Here is a 16608-nt window from a genome sequence, read left to right as displayed (position 1 = left end):
GACACAGGTTTGGTTCCTTTTTATTAATAAATTACTTTTTTTTTTGGGGATGAATGAATGAACAATTTATACATTCCTGAACATCAAAACAAAAACCAGACCTGTGTGACCTGTACAGTGTATTTCAGTGCACACAAGCTCATTGGGAGGTCAGAACATCTCTAGCAAAATAATCCAAAGAACCAGGCAAAATGGGTTGTTTTGATGCGTTAAACAGTTAGCATTATCTGGATTATGCAAGCAGCACGCAAGCATGTTTTCAGTCAATGTACTTCCAGTGCAGAATTGGGGGCGAAACAAAGGGAGATGATGCTCTTCAGGTCTGGGTAGAGCGGTGGAAGCTGATTCAGATTAAGGAGTGGCCGCCTACAGGACAAAAGGCAGGATGGGTGATCGGAGAGGAGGGTAATCACGGAATTCCTTCAGGTAGCTGCGGTGCTTTCCCTTGGCCCACACGGTCATCTGAATGAAGCCCACCAAAGTGAAGAAGGCCACAGGCAGACACTGAGTCATCAGCGTGAAGCCCAGCCAAGATCCCAACTGCAACAACACGCAGGTCAGTAAATGAGTTTGCTAAAATTATGGCCTTAAATGACATTACAAATCAATGAATATGATGTCTAGAGGCATTAAAAATGGAAATTTAATTGTTATAAAAACATTGTTTGTCAATGCTTCATTTCACATACATTATGCAAAGAAGTCATGCTTTCCCACAATTTAGCAATAATAAATGTGATGAAAAAATATACATAATTGTGGGGATTGGTGACTAGTTTCAATTTACAATGAACAAAACAGCCTGAGGTCTGAGTTGCTTCATGATCCATATGCCAATTGTTCTAAGTTTGAAAAGAAAAATGGACTGTTCCTGTTACTAATGTCCAACATGAAACACTAATACCACCTAGTGGCAGACAAATACCACAACAAATCTGATTCAATGTTTCACAATGTTTTTAACTATTGTGTTTAGTATGTCTTTTTAACTTCAAATAACTGAATGACTTAATATAAAATTACTGTATTAATGAATTAAAAGATACAAACACATTTGTATTTGGTAACCATATTTGACCACGTTTGTGTTAACAAGTATGAAAAACTTGGAAAACAAAACAGTTTAAAGTACATTTAGAACAGATATAGTGAGTAATTAATTGTGAGTTAAGTACGGAAATCATGCAATTATGAGTTCAGTAAAAATTGCAATCAACTGAGCCCTAATATGTTTCCATATTGTGTGCGCATGTGTGTGTATATGCTGTACGATGTGAGCTTTAAATTAGTTTTAAGTTGCATTTAAAATAGCATTAAAAAGCATTCAATAAGATTTTCTGAAATAACTGTTATATAACCATTATTAAGCATTTTAGAATGTACTCAGACTTAAGTTAACACCATGAGAGAGAGAAAAAAAAAACCTCGTAAGTGTAGTTGGGGCAGGAGACCAGCAGGAAGATCCAGGTAAAGGGGTTCTTTGTTGGGTAAGGTATCTTCCTGGTCTTGGAACCTGAATAAAAAGGTAGTGAGATAAATTTTTTTTTTTTTTAGATTTATAAAAATATGTGCACATTTACCTGCAAATAGAATTTTAGAATACAGTTAATTTTATAATAACACCTGTTGAATTTGATCTCCAAGTTAAATTTAGAGTGAAATTAATTCCCGTTTAACTTTTTTTACTTTTCAAAACAGACATTTTACCTTTTATTTATGACTGTATTTTATAGAGATTTGCTAAAATGTCATGTTGTTGTTTTTTTCAATTTAATAAATTTAAACTTTTCATACATGTTTAGATTCTTACTCAGAAATAATTGTCCCAAATAAAATATCCTTGTGACAGGAATGTGCACGCAACCCATGTTGACAACATTGTCATTAATAGGGATGTAATGATATCCAAACATCATGATACAATATTATCACGATATGAAGGTCGCGATATGATAATTATCACGATATTGTTGGGAGGTTGGCAATGTTAAAAAAATGACACCATATTGAGCTTTTGTAGCAACAACCTACAATCTCTAATAACACTAATATTAATATTAATATTGAGGCACTTACTTGCTTATGCAAGCACACATCGACTTCCTCCACATATTGACTCAGTTCACAAGCATATTACGTGCCCCTTCATCTGACCATTAGCACGGATTTTAAACATAGAAGGGCCAAAACATGCCTTACGAAAATGAAACTGCACTAAAAAAAACTAGCCACCAGAGGGTGCTAGAAATGCACAAACGGAAATCAACCTGACTTTTTTAACAGATGTGCTGCTTTTAATATCGTGACATGAAGATGACGATATTGTAGTAGTTTTAATATTGCGATATCACAATATTGCCGTTATCGTTATATCCCTAGTCATTAGTGATATACTGTATTCTTTTGTTTGTTTTAATGGTACCAATTTACTCATCTACATTTAGCCAGAATAGAGCCTGTCAAATATACACATTCATTTATTTTACAAAGACGGCACCCCTTAAAACAAACCCCAATTTCTCACTGCACAGTCATGTGGGACAACAGTACGTGTACCTGGCGGACGGAGGTTGCGAAGCGCGATGTGGATGGAAAAGTTGCCAATTTGACAGAACTGAGAAAGAGAACGTCATTGATCAGAAACATATTGATCTACGCGTCTGTCACACGTTGAGTGAAAAGATTCTTACCAGAAATAAGATGAGAGCCAGTCTGATCTGTTGCTCACCATAAACTGGAATACAAAATAAAAACATACAAACATGGGGAATGAAATTCCAAGGAGACATTTATGTACAGGGTGAGTAATACCGAATGTACTCACTTGGTGGTGTATAAAGCGGGTGATTGATGTAATAAGCCATCCATGCCGCAAAGCCCCAATAGTATGTACAATTCTGAAAATATACACATCTTTAAAAGTAGCACTTAAACGTGCCTCAACACAGACTACTGTGCACCATCACGTGATATGACGACTGCCCTCATAGGTCACCGACCGGTCTCACCTTGAAGATATTGCGTAGTGGCATGGTTCCGTGAGAGAAGCGATGGACGAACAGCGTCTCCAGCAGCCTCTTGACGTAGTGGAACGAGTGGCACATGCAGGCCAGACTGGGAAAAGAAAAAGCGCACGTTGTCCGAAGATGGAACAGAGCTAAATGTGTCACTGTCAGCCATATTTTGCGAGACGCTCACTGTACGACCCAGTGTTTACTGGTGGTGAAATCATATTTGGGAGCGTAGATGAAGGGGACCCTGAAGTAGAACATCAGGTAGATGACAAGAGGTCCGGTGTATTCTGTCAGGAAGACCTGGAAGTCACAAGAAAGTCACTTGGTCACGGTGAACTAAGCAAATATGGACACCAAGAGCTGTATCTAGAATAAGAAATCGCCTTTAGATTGTATAAGTGCATCTAAATGTGGTTGGTGGCTGTATTAAGTCAAAATGAATCAAGCAAGTGTCAAACTCAAACACCAAAACATTTGTTTCTTTTTGCAAGTAAATAACTATCATTTCACACCATGACCATTAGTAGGCAAAATTTTGGAGCAGATTACATATCACCGATCAGCGATTAACCAATCACCAAATGTATCATAAGATGGAGCGATCTATCAAATCTATTTAAAAACTTGTTTATTTACTATACAACCGAACCCCGCTATTTATGGGGGATTGTGATCGGCCGGGTCCATGCATAGCATATAACTGAGGCCCACTTAAACGCATTGGAGAAAAAAAAATTCTTAAAAACACTGATTAAAAACAAAAAACACTAAATTGTTTTAAAATATTGCAGAATAGAAACATAATTTTTAAAAAAACGTGAGCGCATACACCTGTGGCTTTCACACAAACTAAGTTTATTTTTATACACCTTGAATGCATTTAAAAAAAAATCAACATACAACTGTGTCGCATCTGCGGTTATTTTTACCTTCAACACTGGAGCGCAGTTGTAATAACTTCGGGGAATCGAGTGGTAATTATTTGTTGTCCATTCCGTTTCAAAGCCGTCAAAATTTTCAGCGTCCCCATTGTCTACAAACAATATGACACTGTCGACTAGGGGTGGGAATCTTTGAATGTCTCACGATTCGATTTGATTCCGATTTTTGGGTCTGCGATTCAATTCAGAATCGATTTTTGATTAAGAACGATTTTTGATTCAAAATGATTTGATTGACAATGATTTTTGCTTCAATCTATAGATTTGCAAGGAATTGTAATGATCTACGCCAGTCTGACTCGCTAATGCTAATTAGCGAGCTACTCGCGGCACTTTTATCACTCAAAAGAACGGCTCCACGCTGAAAAAAAACAATTTTTATTGGAATAACTTGATCGTGACTTTTTCCTTCGACTCTCTAATGTGGCTACAACTTAACAGTGTAACAGACCGCATGAAACCACACTGCCCCTCAGTGGCCAAACCGGGTACAACATGAACAGCGCTCCAAATAAAGGCACACACAGACAAAGGCAAGACAGTATAAAATAATTTAAATAAAATCGATTTTGGGACATTTAAAATCCATTCTGAATCGTACTAAATGAGAATCGTGATTCTTATGAGAATCGATTTTTTGGCACACCCCTACTGTCGACTGGTACCACTGGTTCAAAGTCCTCAGCGTGCCGTCTATCACCGTCATTTATTTCATAACTCCCACAAATCTGCGTCAGCCATCAATGCTCGAATAAAATTCCAGTTAATGCTAAGGGGCCCACGTCACCCTCAAGTGTATATTCTGATGCATTTCTTCGGTTAAGAGACGGAGAATTTGTCAAAACAAAACAAAATGACCTATCCGCTTTCCCGGCTGTCAAGTTAAAAGAGCGCTACAGCCCTCCCGGTTCTAGCAGTAAAAACGCGGTAATGCGCTCCCGGCTAAAATGAGTTAACTAGCTAATATCAGCAGCCTTGGAATCTTTGCAAAAAAACCATGAAACCTCCAACTCGCAGTAGAGGCAAAACATGAACTGTAATATCATCGCCGAGCTCCACTGGAAGATTATAAACGACGTTGAAATGAGCTATTGCTGCTGAGGTGGCATGTATTTCAGCAACCTTGGCTAGAGGTTACTGTATGTACGTGTGTGTGGCAGAACATGTACCTACCGTGACCCAGCTGATTTGAGCCCCCAGGTCTCGGAAGTAAAAGGTTGCTGTGGTCCCCACAGGAAGCTGCTGCAGAACGTCCTCATCTTTTAGAGATTTCCCCTCTGAAACACGCACACTGTTACTTAACATTCACTGAACACACGTGAATGGTGGAATCCCTAAATTCCTTGCAATTGTACATCGAGGAACATTGTCCTTAAACTTTTCTACTATTTTCTTACGCATTTGTTGAGAAAAGAGGTGAACCTGGTAATCACGGCACCCACATGTTCTCAATTATGGGCTCAGCACACGGGAGGCGACGTCGCTCGCTCTCGACAAGGCGAAAATCGACACGTGACATTCCCTGCATGTGACATTTCTCATTCGTACACGTGCACGCGTAAGCTTGCGGCGCGATACTACAAAGTTAAAAAATGTTCACCTTTTGTCGCTGTCACCGGGGGCAACCACCAATTACCGAAGGTCTCACCGATGGGCCAACAAACGCAGGGCATGCTACACAGTGGGCTATCCAGTAAAATGGATGAGCTCATTTTAGCAGTGTCCGACTATGGGTTTGTAATAAATAAAAAACAATCATGTATGATATTTCTCGCAATGATTTCCGTAACGTCAACAAAAAGGCTGGTGCATGAGAGCTCGTTGGTACAAGGTTCACTTGTACGGTAAATTTTCTTTACCGTTTTTGTAACAGTTAATAACAACAGTTAATAATAATAATAATCATAATAAAATTATATAGGAAATGGATGGATCTTCATACTGAAATAACGTGTGTTTACAATGAAAACGTTTAGATGCCCTCCAATTGAATAGACAATCAAATCTGTTGTAATAAGAGAGCGACCCGTGTGCTGAGACGTGGGAGGCGACCAGGTACGTACGTATTTCGCTGTGGCTTGTCGCCTCCCGTGTGCAGAGCCCATTAGCTTGTTCATCTGTGGGCTGCTCCAAACAGGTGTTTGATGAGCATTCTCAGTATTTTTTTTGCCACCTGTAACAGCTTTTTTTAACATTACATGTTGCAGCCATAACATTTTAAGTGAATGATTATTTGCCATCAGTTTAGAGATTACATAAAATCTTGTCTTTGTAGTGTATTCAATTAAATATAGGCTGGACATGATTTGCATATCATTGTATTCTGTTTTTAATTCATGTTTAACACAACGGCTCAACTTCATTGGAATTGGAATTGTATACGTTTGATTATCTTTTATTTCATGTGTCAGTCACAGGAAACTTCAACAGGCCTTATTTGGAGAGCTGTGTGATGAGAAAAAAAGTGTGTGTTTAATAGTACATTTGAATGTGTTTAATGTGCGTGGGGGAATTGAAACTATTTTTTAAAACATATATGTTCCCTCTATTTTGTGGATTTTCACCAATTCCAAGTGGATCTGGAACACATCCCCCTGCAATAAACGGCTTCACTGTCGACTTGATTGACTGTGTGGCTTGATCAAAGTCATCTCAAACGACTTACTGGGGTCGAGGCGAATGGACTGTCTGGCTGGGTACCACTGAGGATCTAAAACAGACAGACAGTGTGAACATTGGCTTGCTCTTAGTTAGGATGTATGAGGCAATAGCGAGAACACTCACGGCTCTTGTGGAACATAGACTTGATCTCCCCAATGGTGGCATTTGGTTCCACCTACAAATAACAACAACATGACAAATAAATTGACGTGAGCATACAGAGGAATGGACAACAACACAGTTTTCCATTCATGACAGTGATTAGCGGTAAATTTAGCTCTGGCTGTGCCCACACACCCGATCCAACAGCTGGTATTTGGGTTTCAAGGATCCTATGGCCACAGCCGAAGCACACGGCATCGTGCCGGGCTGACGGCAACCAGTCGGATAAAATAAAAAACATAGCATACACACGCACAACAAAAATTGGGGATGACAATACACAAATTAATGGGCATACAATGAGCTGATGTTAGCATACTTCAGAAAAAAAAATCAAGCAAGCAATAAATCAATCTGCAAAACAAGTCATTTTTTTATTATCTGCGCCAATATTCAGCATTTTGGCTTCTATCGGCATTGACCATTTTGAAGAATGATACGGCCGATAATAGATCCATTTTAAAAAAAAAAAGTGTTATCTTCAGGGAAGTAATTACTGGGTATTTACATTTTTAGAGATGCTGCTGACCCTGAGACTCAGCACTTTTTGTTTGAAATTAAAATTAAGATTGGTAAAATTTGAATGCTTGAGATATTTTGAAATGTAAAAAAAAAATGTTACTGTAGAAAACAATAGGGAGCTATTTACTTAAGACATGCTACTGCCCCTGGGAGATCCCTCAACTTTTTGTTAGACTTTTAAAACAAAAGATGTCTACTGACTAAGATTTTTTTTGAAACTCCCAATATTTTACAAACCCTAAAAGTTGCTTAATAAACGCATGCTTAAAAAAATAGAGCTGGTGTTTCTCTTTTTTTAAATGTTGATGCCAATTTTTTCACTTGTAGTGAAAATGAATATTGGCTCCAAATATCTGTTATGGCATCCTTGACTACTAATAATCGGTATTGTATCGGCCCTGACAAATCCATATCGGTCTATTTCTACCTTGTATCGATCAACTGAACAGAATTGAATGTGTACAATGCAATCTTGCCAGTGACAAGATGTGTTTTGCAAAGCCGTCTCATTAAAAGACTGTAGCCCAGCTTTGAAAGACTAGCAAGCTCCAATTCTGTCCATGTCATTCTGAAGACCCTGCAGCATTTTCAACAGAATGACATCGCTTAAAAAAAAAAAACTGCCCCTTTCGGATTAAGTGCATACAAACTCTACAACTATCTGGGCCTCGTTAGGTGCTCAGATCACGGCTTTGTCCTATAAACCCTGACTAGACATGATAAACCATTTAAAGAAACAATCCCCTACCACTGCAACGTCCTCCTTTCTATATTTGGCATACACTAGATGGACAAAAGTATTGGGTCACCTTTCCAATACACTGCAGGGAGGTAAATGGCTATAAAGTGTCTCCAAGATATCAGATTGTAGAAAGCACATTTGGAAATCCAACCCCAAACGCAATGAACTACATAAGAGATTTGGTGATGGAAATTTCTACTAAGCAACACCATAGTTTGATTCTGGAAACAACAAAAACCTTATATAAGGCCAATCAGCCCCAAGTGAAAGGGAAGCCAGTTGTAAACATAGCTAATGTAACTGTACACACACACACAGGACCGATTTACAAACCTTACATGTAGGACTAAAATAAGACATGGATAAGAACTGGTTATATATTTAAGTGATAAATAATCTACAGGAATGCTTCCTAATTCAAATTAACCCGTCATGAGATGCTGGTTTGACCGTGGGGCAATCAAAACGTGTTGTTCTGTCACATCAGATATACAGTAATACAGTGATACTGCCATTGAGGATGAAAGTCCTGCTAAAGTGTTGACACCCACAATTCCTTCTATGTTGGCCTCAAGTTCAACACTAACAGAAGCACCGACATACAATTGCATCCTTCAAAGCTCAGGTAACAACCAATTACGGCTCAGCTTTTAAAAACAGGTGAGCTATGATAAGCGCTACAAAGTAGAGGCCATTGATCTATTGCGGTGCCGTGTGTCCATTTTTTGTGTTGTGTGACACACTGAAAGAAAATGACATACTGATGTGTAAACAACAGTTTTGTTTAATTTCTTGTTGGCACGTAAACAATATGAACACAAGGGAGGGCATCTGGACATTACATTGATGTGAGGAAGGGACACCAGCGGTATTTATGGTGGTTTCCCCGGGCTTTCAACAATATCTTGGGATGTCTGGGAATTTTTGTCGATGAATCCTTCCAGATAAACATGTGCGAGGTCAGAGTCACCGGTTTTGGGCCTGAGAGAGGATCTAATGACTCACCATCTTTGTTCTAGTTTATCCTCAAGATGTTTGATAGAATAGAAATCAGGATGTTGAAGTTCTTCCACACCAAGCTTACCCAATCAAGCCTTTGTGGACCTTGCTTTTTATATTATGGCACAATCATGTTAGAATAGAAAACGGTCCTCCATGAACTGTTCCTACAAAGTTTGAACAATTTGCCAAAATGAAGAGAACTCAGATTTAAATGGTAGATGAAGTGCACTTATATCACAGTGCCCAAAGCGCTTTTCAGAGGCCTTTCCTTCACCCATTCATACACCGATAGGGGCAGTTCCTGCCATGCAAGGTGCTTCATGACCCTACTAATAAAGGTTTAGTGTCTTGCCCAAGGACACTTTGACAGTAGACAGTGGGTGCCGACCCTTCAGACATTGGATGAACCACTCTAGTCACTCAGCCTTAGCCACCAATTTAGAGTTTCTTACTGCCCAATCACTGATTGTTAAAACAGTTTATCAAGAATGGTGTCAGTGCACTTTCATTCTTAGAGGGGGTCTTCGGTTTACATTTTGTTGAAGTCACAAATGGCGCGGAATGAATTAGGCACAGGAACATGAAGGCATGCTCAGTTACTGCCGTACTTATTGTTTTTCCATTTGATTGTTTAATACTTCAAACCAAGAAGTGATTTTCAAACAAATATTTGGAATTCTAACTTCACTACTGCTTTAGTATAGGTTAGTGATAGGCCATAGAGTACGAATTTGGGTTATATTGGTGCCGTACCAATAAACTGAGGATCCACTGTATATTGAATCTGCAGAGGTTGTCATTTTACAAAATGTTGCTGGTCCATCATTCGTCAGTGCCCTGGGCAACCTTCCGTCATCTTCGCTCTGTCAGCCCAACTGTAATCGCCAGTCCGCCATTTTATTTTAACCACAGTTTTGTCATCACTGTTCCACCACAAAGGCGTAGAAGTCATACACCTACGCTGTTTCCGGTTACTGTTGCGACATATAGGCCGCGTCCCAATATTTGCACTTTCACCCTTGTGCCGTTCAATTGCGCGTTCCCGTTGATGGGTGTGAGTGTGTAGGGTGTCTCAGTTCTCCGAAGCACTCTGGGCCGCACTCAGAGAACCGACACACCCTAAACACTCGCCCCCATTAATGGGAATTCGCAATTGAGGGGCACAAGGGTGGAAGTGCGAGTATTGGGACACGGCCTATTATGGCGCAACAGTAACCAGAAATAGGTGGACATTCTGTCAGTCTGTACCCAACGGACAGTCTGTCAGTTGTGACGGAATGCCCACCGCTGTGTATCTGTACTTTTCAAGATTGTGGTCAGGCCACCAAGCAGGCAGAGTTGGGTCACGTGTGAAAGTGTGGGTTTACAGTTGCACACACTGACGACAACTGAGGCAGCTTCACAATGTTCCAAAAAAGGTTTGACTCTCACTGACACGTTGGGATATTTTCACATTAAAAAAGGATTACCTCATTTGTGTGTCAAAAGCATTGACATACCCAAGCCATGCAAACAATTAAATATTCAAAGTGTAACGTGAGTGTTAGTGAAAATAGTTAAAGATGTTGTTGCTCACCTTGTCCAGGAAGCAGAGCTTGTCCTTAGTCTTGGCATCAAGTATCTCCACCTCAAAGAAAACAACAGCCTTTTTAGCTTTTTTAGCAGGTTTACGTTTGACCGGTGCAGGGGCCAGTACAGGTGCAGCCGCTGCCCCATTTGCTGGCTTTTTCCCAATGGCAGCCTCAAGCGCGAGGGCATCCATGTTAACGGTCCAGTTTCTGGACTCACTTTATTCCCTTCTCCCCACCACCCAAGTGTCAAGACGAGAACCACTGTGAACCCAAGAGGAGAGTTGCTGCACTCAGCTGTGGAAATAAATCTGTCTCCCCCATGCTTGGTGTTTTGGCAGCCCCTCCCTCTTCCTCCTCTACCTCATCCAACCACCCCGTCCCACCCTTGCTGGCTGTCCCTGTCTCATTCCTTCACTTCTGGCCAACTGCTTATTTTAACTGCCAGCCGACCCCTGGAGAGTGGAGTGGACACATGTGTGCGCATAGTTGCAGATTGAGAATGACCATCTGCAAACTTCTCGAGCAGACTCGTGATTATGGAGTTGATTTGATTATGCAATGTTCACCCGCCACCTCCAATCTTACAAATAAAAACATTCTGACACCGCTCAGTCTAGTCTACAGCGAAGTGGTCAGAAGGGAGAGAGGTGTTATGACAACCAACACCGTTCGACCCCATCTCCTCCTCTCCTCCTCTCTCTGCGGCTAAATATAAAATCTGCTGCTAACTCTGCACAACCAGCTTGCCACTGACCCTCACCCCATATGTCTACGGGGTGATGTCATTAGATCAGCACTGCCATTTGAGTCTAAAAAACACCTGCCTTCTTCAACAGGTTCTGTTGGTTAACTGGTAGCTTCAAACCGTCTTTTCTCTTCTTTCACACACAGAGGGAGTGCCCCTTTCCTGCCACCCAAGGGTGATAATACCACAGATTCTCCTAGCTAAGTTAGGGCATTCCCCCGGTGAAGCCCACCCGTGCCTCCCCACCCCTTGATGATCAACAGTTGCTCATACAGTTGTCATTTCTCCACAAAAGACATAGTTACACCTTGCAACGTGGTGCTTCAGCTCAGACGTGTTTATTGTCTGTCGGATATAAAATTGTCATTGTCAATGAACGTTGAATTTTAATGTGCCAACGCATTTTCACATCACTCACAAGCTCACAAGTTGTATAATAAAAACAGAATGCTACTCAGTAGAGCGCAGCTATTTGGTATGGTTGACCTGTCAAAAGTGATTCATGGAGCGCCATATTGTTTGTTAGTTTGCAGGCTACATTCTGTCTAATGGAGAATGATCTAAATTGTTCAGAGTAGAGTATACAGAGTAAATTATATTTACATTAATCTGAGGCATGGGTTAGCGATTCCATTGTGGTTCTGATCGCAAAAACGAGAAAACAAATTCCTCATCAAGAAGAGAAATAAAATATGGAGCACTGCATAGTTAGCACGATATATATTTAGCTAGATAGCTAGATAGTGTTAGATATTATTAACATTTGAATTCTTTATTTCATATATTAACCATTGTTATACATTATTAACATTTTAATTCTTTATATTAACCATGTCGAAATGTTTTATAGATGTGAGATAGTGTTGAACTCAGTATAATTTGACCTCAAACTAAGCTGGAACATATTGTTTAGTCTAAAAAAATTCCTTCTCAGTGTTCTGTGCGAAAACACATTTGGTCCTTGAGAACAGAATCTGCTTCGAACACACACACCCCTGACTCTGTTTGCACCATCGCTCACGGAAAAGTACCCAGAGAGTATGTCTTGTCTACAAATGAAAGAGAGGCGGTCTGTTTAACTATAAGAAGCCATTTTTCCCCGCGAAAGACACATTCAGCACTCTGAAATTCCACCTGTTACGTGATGTTTGGAGTCTGTCACGATGTCCAGAGATCTCTGTTTTATTAAATCATTTTTGCAAAGGTGTTTTTTCTTACATTAAATCTGTCTTGATATTTTTGGAACACGTAAAGAGGACAAATAAATTTATTCCTCTTCAATAGCTAGATAGATAGATAGGATAAGTAGCAATATAACTGCAATCTTTGTGGAATTTTCTAAAATTAATATATATATATATATATATATATATATATATATATATATATATATATATGTAAATGGGACTTCAAATGCCTCTAAAATCCTCCATAACAAATAAATGAATGAAAAAACTAACTAAAATTCTTCTTCTCATGAATAATTTTTCATTTGTGCTACTGAAATTGACTCCGTGTGAAAAGTCAACTTGGAGAATCCCTGAGAATTTCGGCCCTTAAAACAAAACAATGGGCGAACATTTGCAAAGCTACCAAATGTTGATTTCTTGTCAGGGTTCGTTCAAGGCAGCAATGTTCACCAAATGTTCTCTAAACGTTCACCAACATGTTTTTTTCTTGTTGCAAGGAAATTCTGAACATGTTAAAAATGTTCTTGCAACAAGAAAAAACATTAAGCAAACGTAGCAAACGCTTAGCTAAATGTTCTTTAAACGTTTGACAACAGTTTTAATGTTTTTGTGTTTTTTTGCCGCAAAGAAATATTTAACATCTTCAAAATTTTCTTGCAAAGAAAATCCATTAAAACATTAGGCAAACTTTTAGAGACCGTTGCGATCTTGAACGAACCCTGAGAAGGAATCAAAATGTTCTAGCTTCGCAAACGTTCACCCCGTCAGTGGGATAAGGGCTTAAGAGCATATTGGTGGATTTTTTTTAACTGCAAATTGCCAGACAATTCCCGGGTAACAGATGAAACCAAAGGGTCAAGGGGATATGTTGAGAAATGACAATTTTATCTTTTTTGTTTTAACTCTAATTTGAAAGCATTTTTGAGATAAAAACTTTAACAAGTGTCATACTCAGGTTTACGTGGTCATTCCAACCAAACTCATCATTTTGACTGACATTTTGGGAAAATCTTGTCACATCGCTAATAAAAGATATTAGTAAATGCTCTACAGGACTGCTATTAGCAATAGAGGAGCAATGGTGGTTTCAAGGTAAAAAAAAAAATTAAAATTAAAATTAAAAAAAAAAAAAAAAGACCCCCCCCCCCCAAAAAAAAACAACTTTACCTTTAACTTTTGAATTGAGTCATACTAGAATTTAATGGACTCTACCTCAAAATATTTTCCTTCACTCGACAGTTTTATGAAATTCTGTTTCATAATTAAAAACAAATAAATACCTCTCTCACCATTGCGCTTGGTGGAGGAAGTCATACAGTTAAATCCTTAACACCATTTTTATGTATTTTGGCCATATTTTTGTCCACAAATTTTTCTGATTACTTCAATTGGTTGTTTTACAAAGTACTCTAATTACAGAAGACAAGATTGTATGTATATTGAAGGAAAGCATTTAAAACGACAAGTTGGGGGCATATGGCCCCATGATACTGTTCTCTGAGCCAAGCATCCAGGCATATCCATGGCTACTCTATACCCCACACACCCGCTCATCCTTGTCTATATAAAGGCTCAAGCTAATAGCAACAGCCTGTCAGCCTAAGGCACGATGAGCTGAGAGGGCGACGCGAGGAGAATTGACCAACAGCTCTTGGTACGGTGAACACAATCAAAGACTGACTCATTTGCCAGAACCCTCTGCAAGGTAAGATACTGATTACCAAATCATCATAGTTTGAATATTGGGAGCCAATTTTGAAGTTAAGGCAACGACTAGAGACAGTTTATCTATAAGGGAGAAGGATTCTAGTTAGTTCAGTCAGGGTTAAATTTTACAAAAAAAGAATATATTTTTTTTTTAAAAGATAGGGATTGGCATGATAATAATTGTTGAGTAGAATTGTTGTTTTTCTTATCAGCTGGGTCAAAATGGAGTTGGCTTCCACCAGCAGAGGTGCTGTTGGTTCAGTCTCAACTAGAAGAACACGGCGTCAGCTTTAGGAAGTTCTGCTCAATACCACAGTGAGATAGAAACAGTAGCTTAGAGAAAGATTCATAATAAAATAATATTGGAAAACATAATTACATTATACCGATTTTCATTTCAAGAAAATAGCGATGGGCGATACCGAACAATTTTGATCTGATACAATACTGATTTGTTTTTTTGTGTATTTTTTTTATGTACAAAAAAATACTTTGTGAGATTTTTTTGTCCCAATAAGACCCATGACAATAAATAACCAATTAACAATCATTGTATGTTTTGTTCATGATATATTAGTGATAATAAACTAAAGTATGTAACCTTTTTACTTTCTTTTCATGAAAAAAATGTAGAAGAGTAAACCACAGAAGGCACACTTTACATTTTACTTTCTCTAATGAAAAATTAACCATTGGTGACCAGGTGAACAGATATGAGTTTACTGTTCTAGACAGTACCACAGAAAGTCAAAATGAACTGTACTGCTTTGAATTGTGGCTAATTATACCCAGTAAAGGACACTAATAATAACCAACCCAATACTACTACCACTATTAACAATAATAATCTCAAATATAAAGCAAATCCATATTGTTGTCATTTACAATGGTTGAGATACTTCAAATTGCACATCTATGGGCACATTGGTGCAAGTATAATGAAGACCAATAATGTAATATATTATTAAAAACAATCCATAACAAGAACTTTTTGGGACTAGCTTGCATTGTTATTCATGTCCAGATAGAGCTTTGCATAGCTGTGCTGATATTTTGGGTACAATTTGGCACTATACATATTGCAGTAAAATTCAGTGCCCTTCTACACTACTGCTAACGGCGACCATAATAATAAATATATTAAATGAATACCCTGCCTAATATGATAAAAGAATATGTTCCTTAACCATAAGGGTAAAAAAAAAAATTGACCTATGCTCATCTATAAGGTCAGTCCATTTCCTATTTACCAAATGTGCTGCTACTTACCAGGATTTAATTTATCCTGCACTTTATAATTCATTTATTTATGAGGTCTACACATGCAACCTTAACTTGTATCATTTATGTGTTGTTGTTCCATTTCCCCCTCAGGTTCATAAACCCACCTAGATCAGGAGACACTGGTTGGGTCAGTTTCTGTCATTCCACTTCAACCCTGTCTGCTAAATTTCGGAGCTCTTGAAACTCAGGGACATATTCTTTATCTTCCAGTGCTTGTATTGTTTTGGTTGTGCAATCCACAAGGTCAAATCACGCGAATTGCTTCTTCATTTGCAGAGGTGTGAGTAATCTTCTTCACTGGGCCAATGGGACCGTTGAAACTGGACTGTTTTATCAACTGGATTATTGAGTAATAACATGATAAAACCCGCCATGAGTCATTCCAGCCAGAGATGGCGGTGATGCAGCGCATTATGCTAATCATAAATGGATGTCTTCAGATTACAAATATGTTTAGGGAAATTGCGTATTGAAGAAACACGACACATCAAACTACGACTCACTAGTTAACAAGAGGGTAAATTCAACAATAAAACCGAAACCGGTGTTGTCCGCGCATGCTAAGCCACAAAGCTTCCTTCGGTCATAGCAATCACAGGCGGTGTAAATTGCCGCGTGCTGTAACTACGCTAACTCTTGTATTGCCAAAGATGTACATTTAACAGGGTGTTCGCTGCGATACATTCACACAAAACAATTCATTAAACTGGTCAAATCAATGTAAGCTCCATTGTTAGTTGAGTGATTCTTGGTCACTACTCACCTCGTAGTGCTTCATCTTGTCAGCCCTTTCCTTGGTATCCCAAATGATCGACACTGCAACCTCCAATCAGAGAACTGGGATCCCAGACGCCGAGAGGATATGGGGCGGGCTAAACTATGCCTATTAGCCAATCATGGTTAGTGTAAACCGGAAGAATACGCTCAGTGTCTCCTTCGTAGCGAATTGGACTTCAGTAAATTTTGAGGTCTTTGTCAAATTAAACATGTACAATGTGCTCAGAAATGTACTTTATAATGGCGAAATGTGTGAAATGTTGTCTTTTTTTGGGGGGGGGGGGCAATGA

The 16608-nt window shown here is 39.0% G+C and overlaps 1 protein-coding gene across 2 annotated transcripts; it reads right to left on the bottom strand.

Annotated features, from left to right (window-relative positions):
* Positions 1 to 4: 4 nt before the first annotated feature.
* On the bottom strand, positions 5 to 16417 carry tecrb (trans-2,3-enoyl-CoA reductase b). 2 transcript variants are annotated; one of them, XM_077570619.1, is made up of 12 exons: positions 16305 to 16417; positions 10621 to 10671; positions 6740 to 6791; positions 6621 to 6665; positions 5129 to 5232; positions 3199 to 3314; positions 3009 to 3114; positions 2825 to 2897; positions 2691 to 2734; positions 2557 to 2614; positions 1425 to 1513; positions 5 to 540 (listed from the first exon to the last, which is right to left on the bottom strand). In XM_077570619.1, exons 1-12 carry the CDS (start codon positions 16317 to 16319, stop codon positions 367 to 369), a joined length of 927 nt encoding a protein of 308 aa, XP_077426745.1. In that variant the 5' UTR covers positions 16320 to 16417; the 3' UTR covers positions 5 to 366. The 2 variants fall into 2 exon arrangements, with proteins under 2 accessions (XP_077426745.1, XP_077426744.1); XM_077570618.1 differs by lacking the exon at positions 16305 to 16417 and having other exon boundaries at positions 10621 to 10920.
* Positions 16418 to 16608: the final 191 nt, after the last annotated feature.

The sequence above is a fragment of the Vanacampus margaritifer genome, chromosome 7 (genome assembly GCF_051991255.1).
Source record: "Vanacampus margaritifer isolate UIUO_Vmar chromosome 7, RoL_Vmar_1.0, whole genome shotgun sequence".
Taxonomy (NCBI): domain Eukaryota; kingdom Metazoa; phylum Chordata; class Actinopteri; order Syngnathiformes; family Syngnathidae; genus Vanacampus; species Vanacampus margaritifer.
This window is presented reverse-complemented; position numbering and strand designations above follow the sequence as displayed.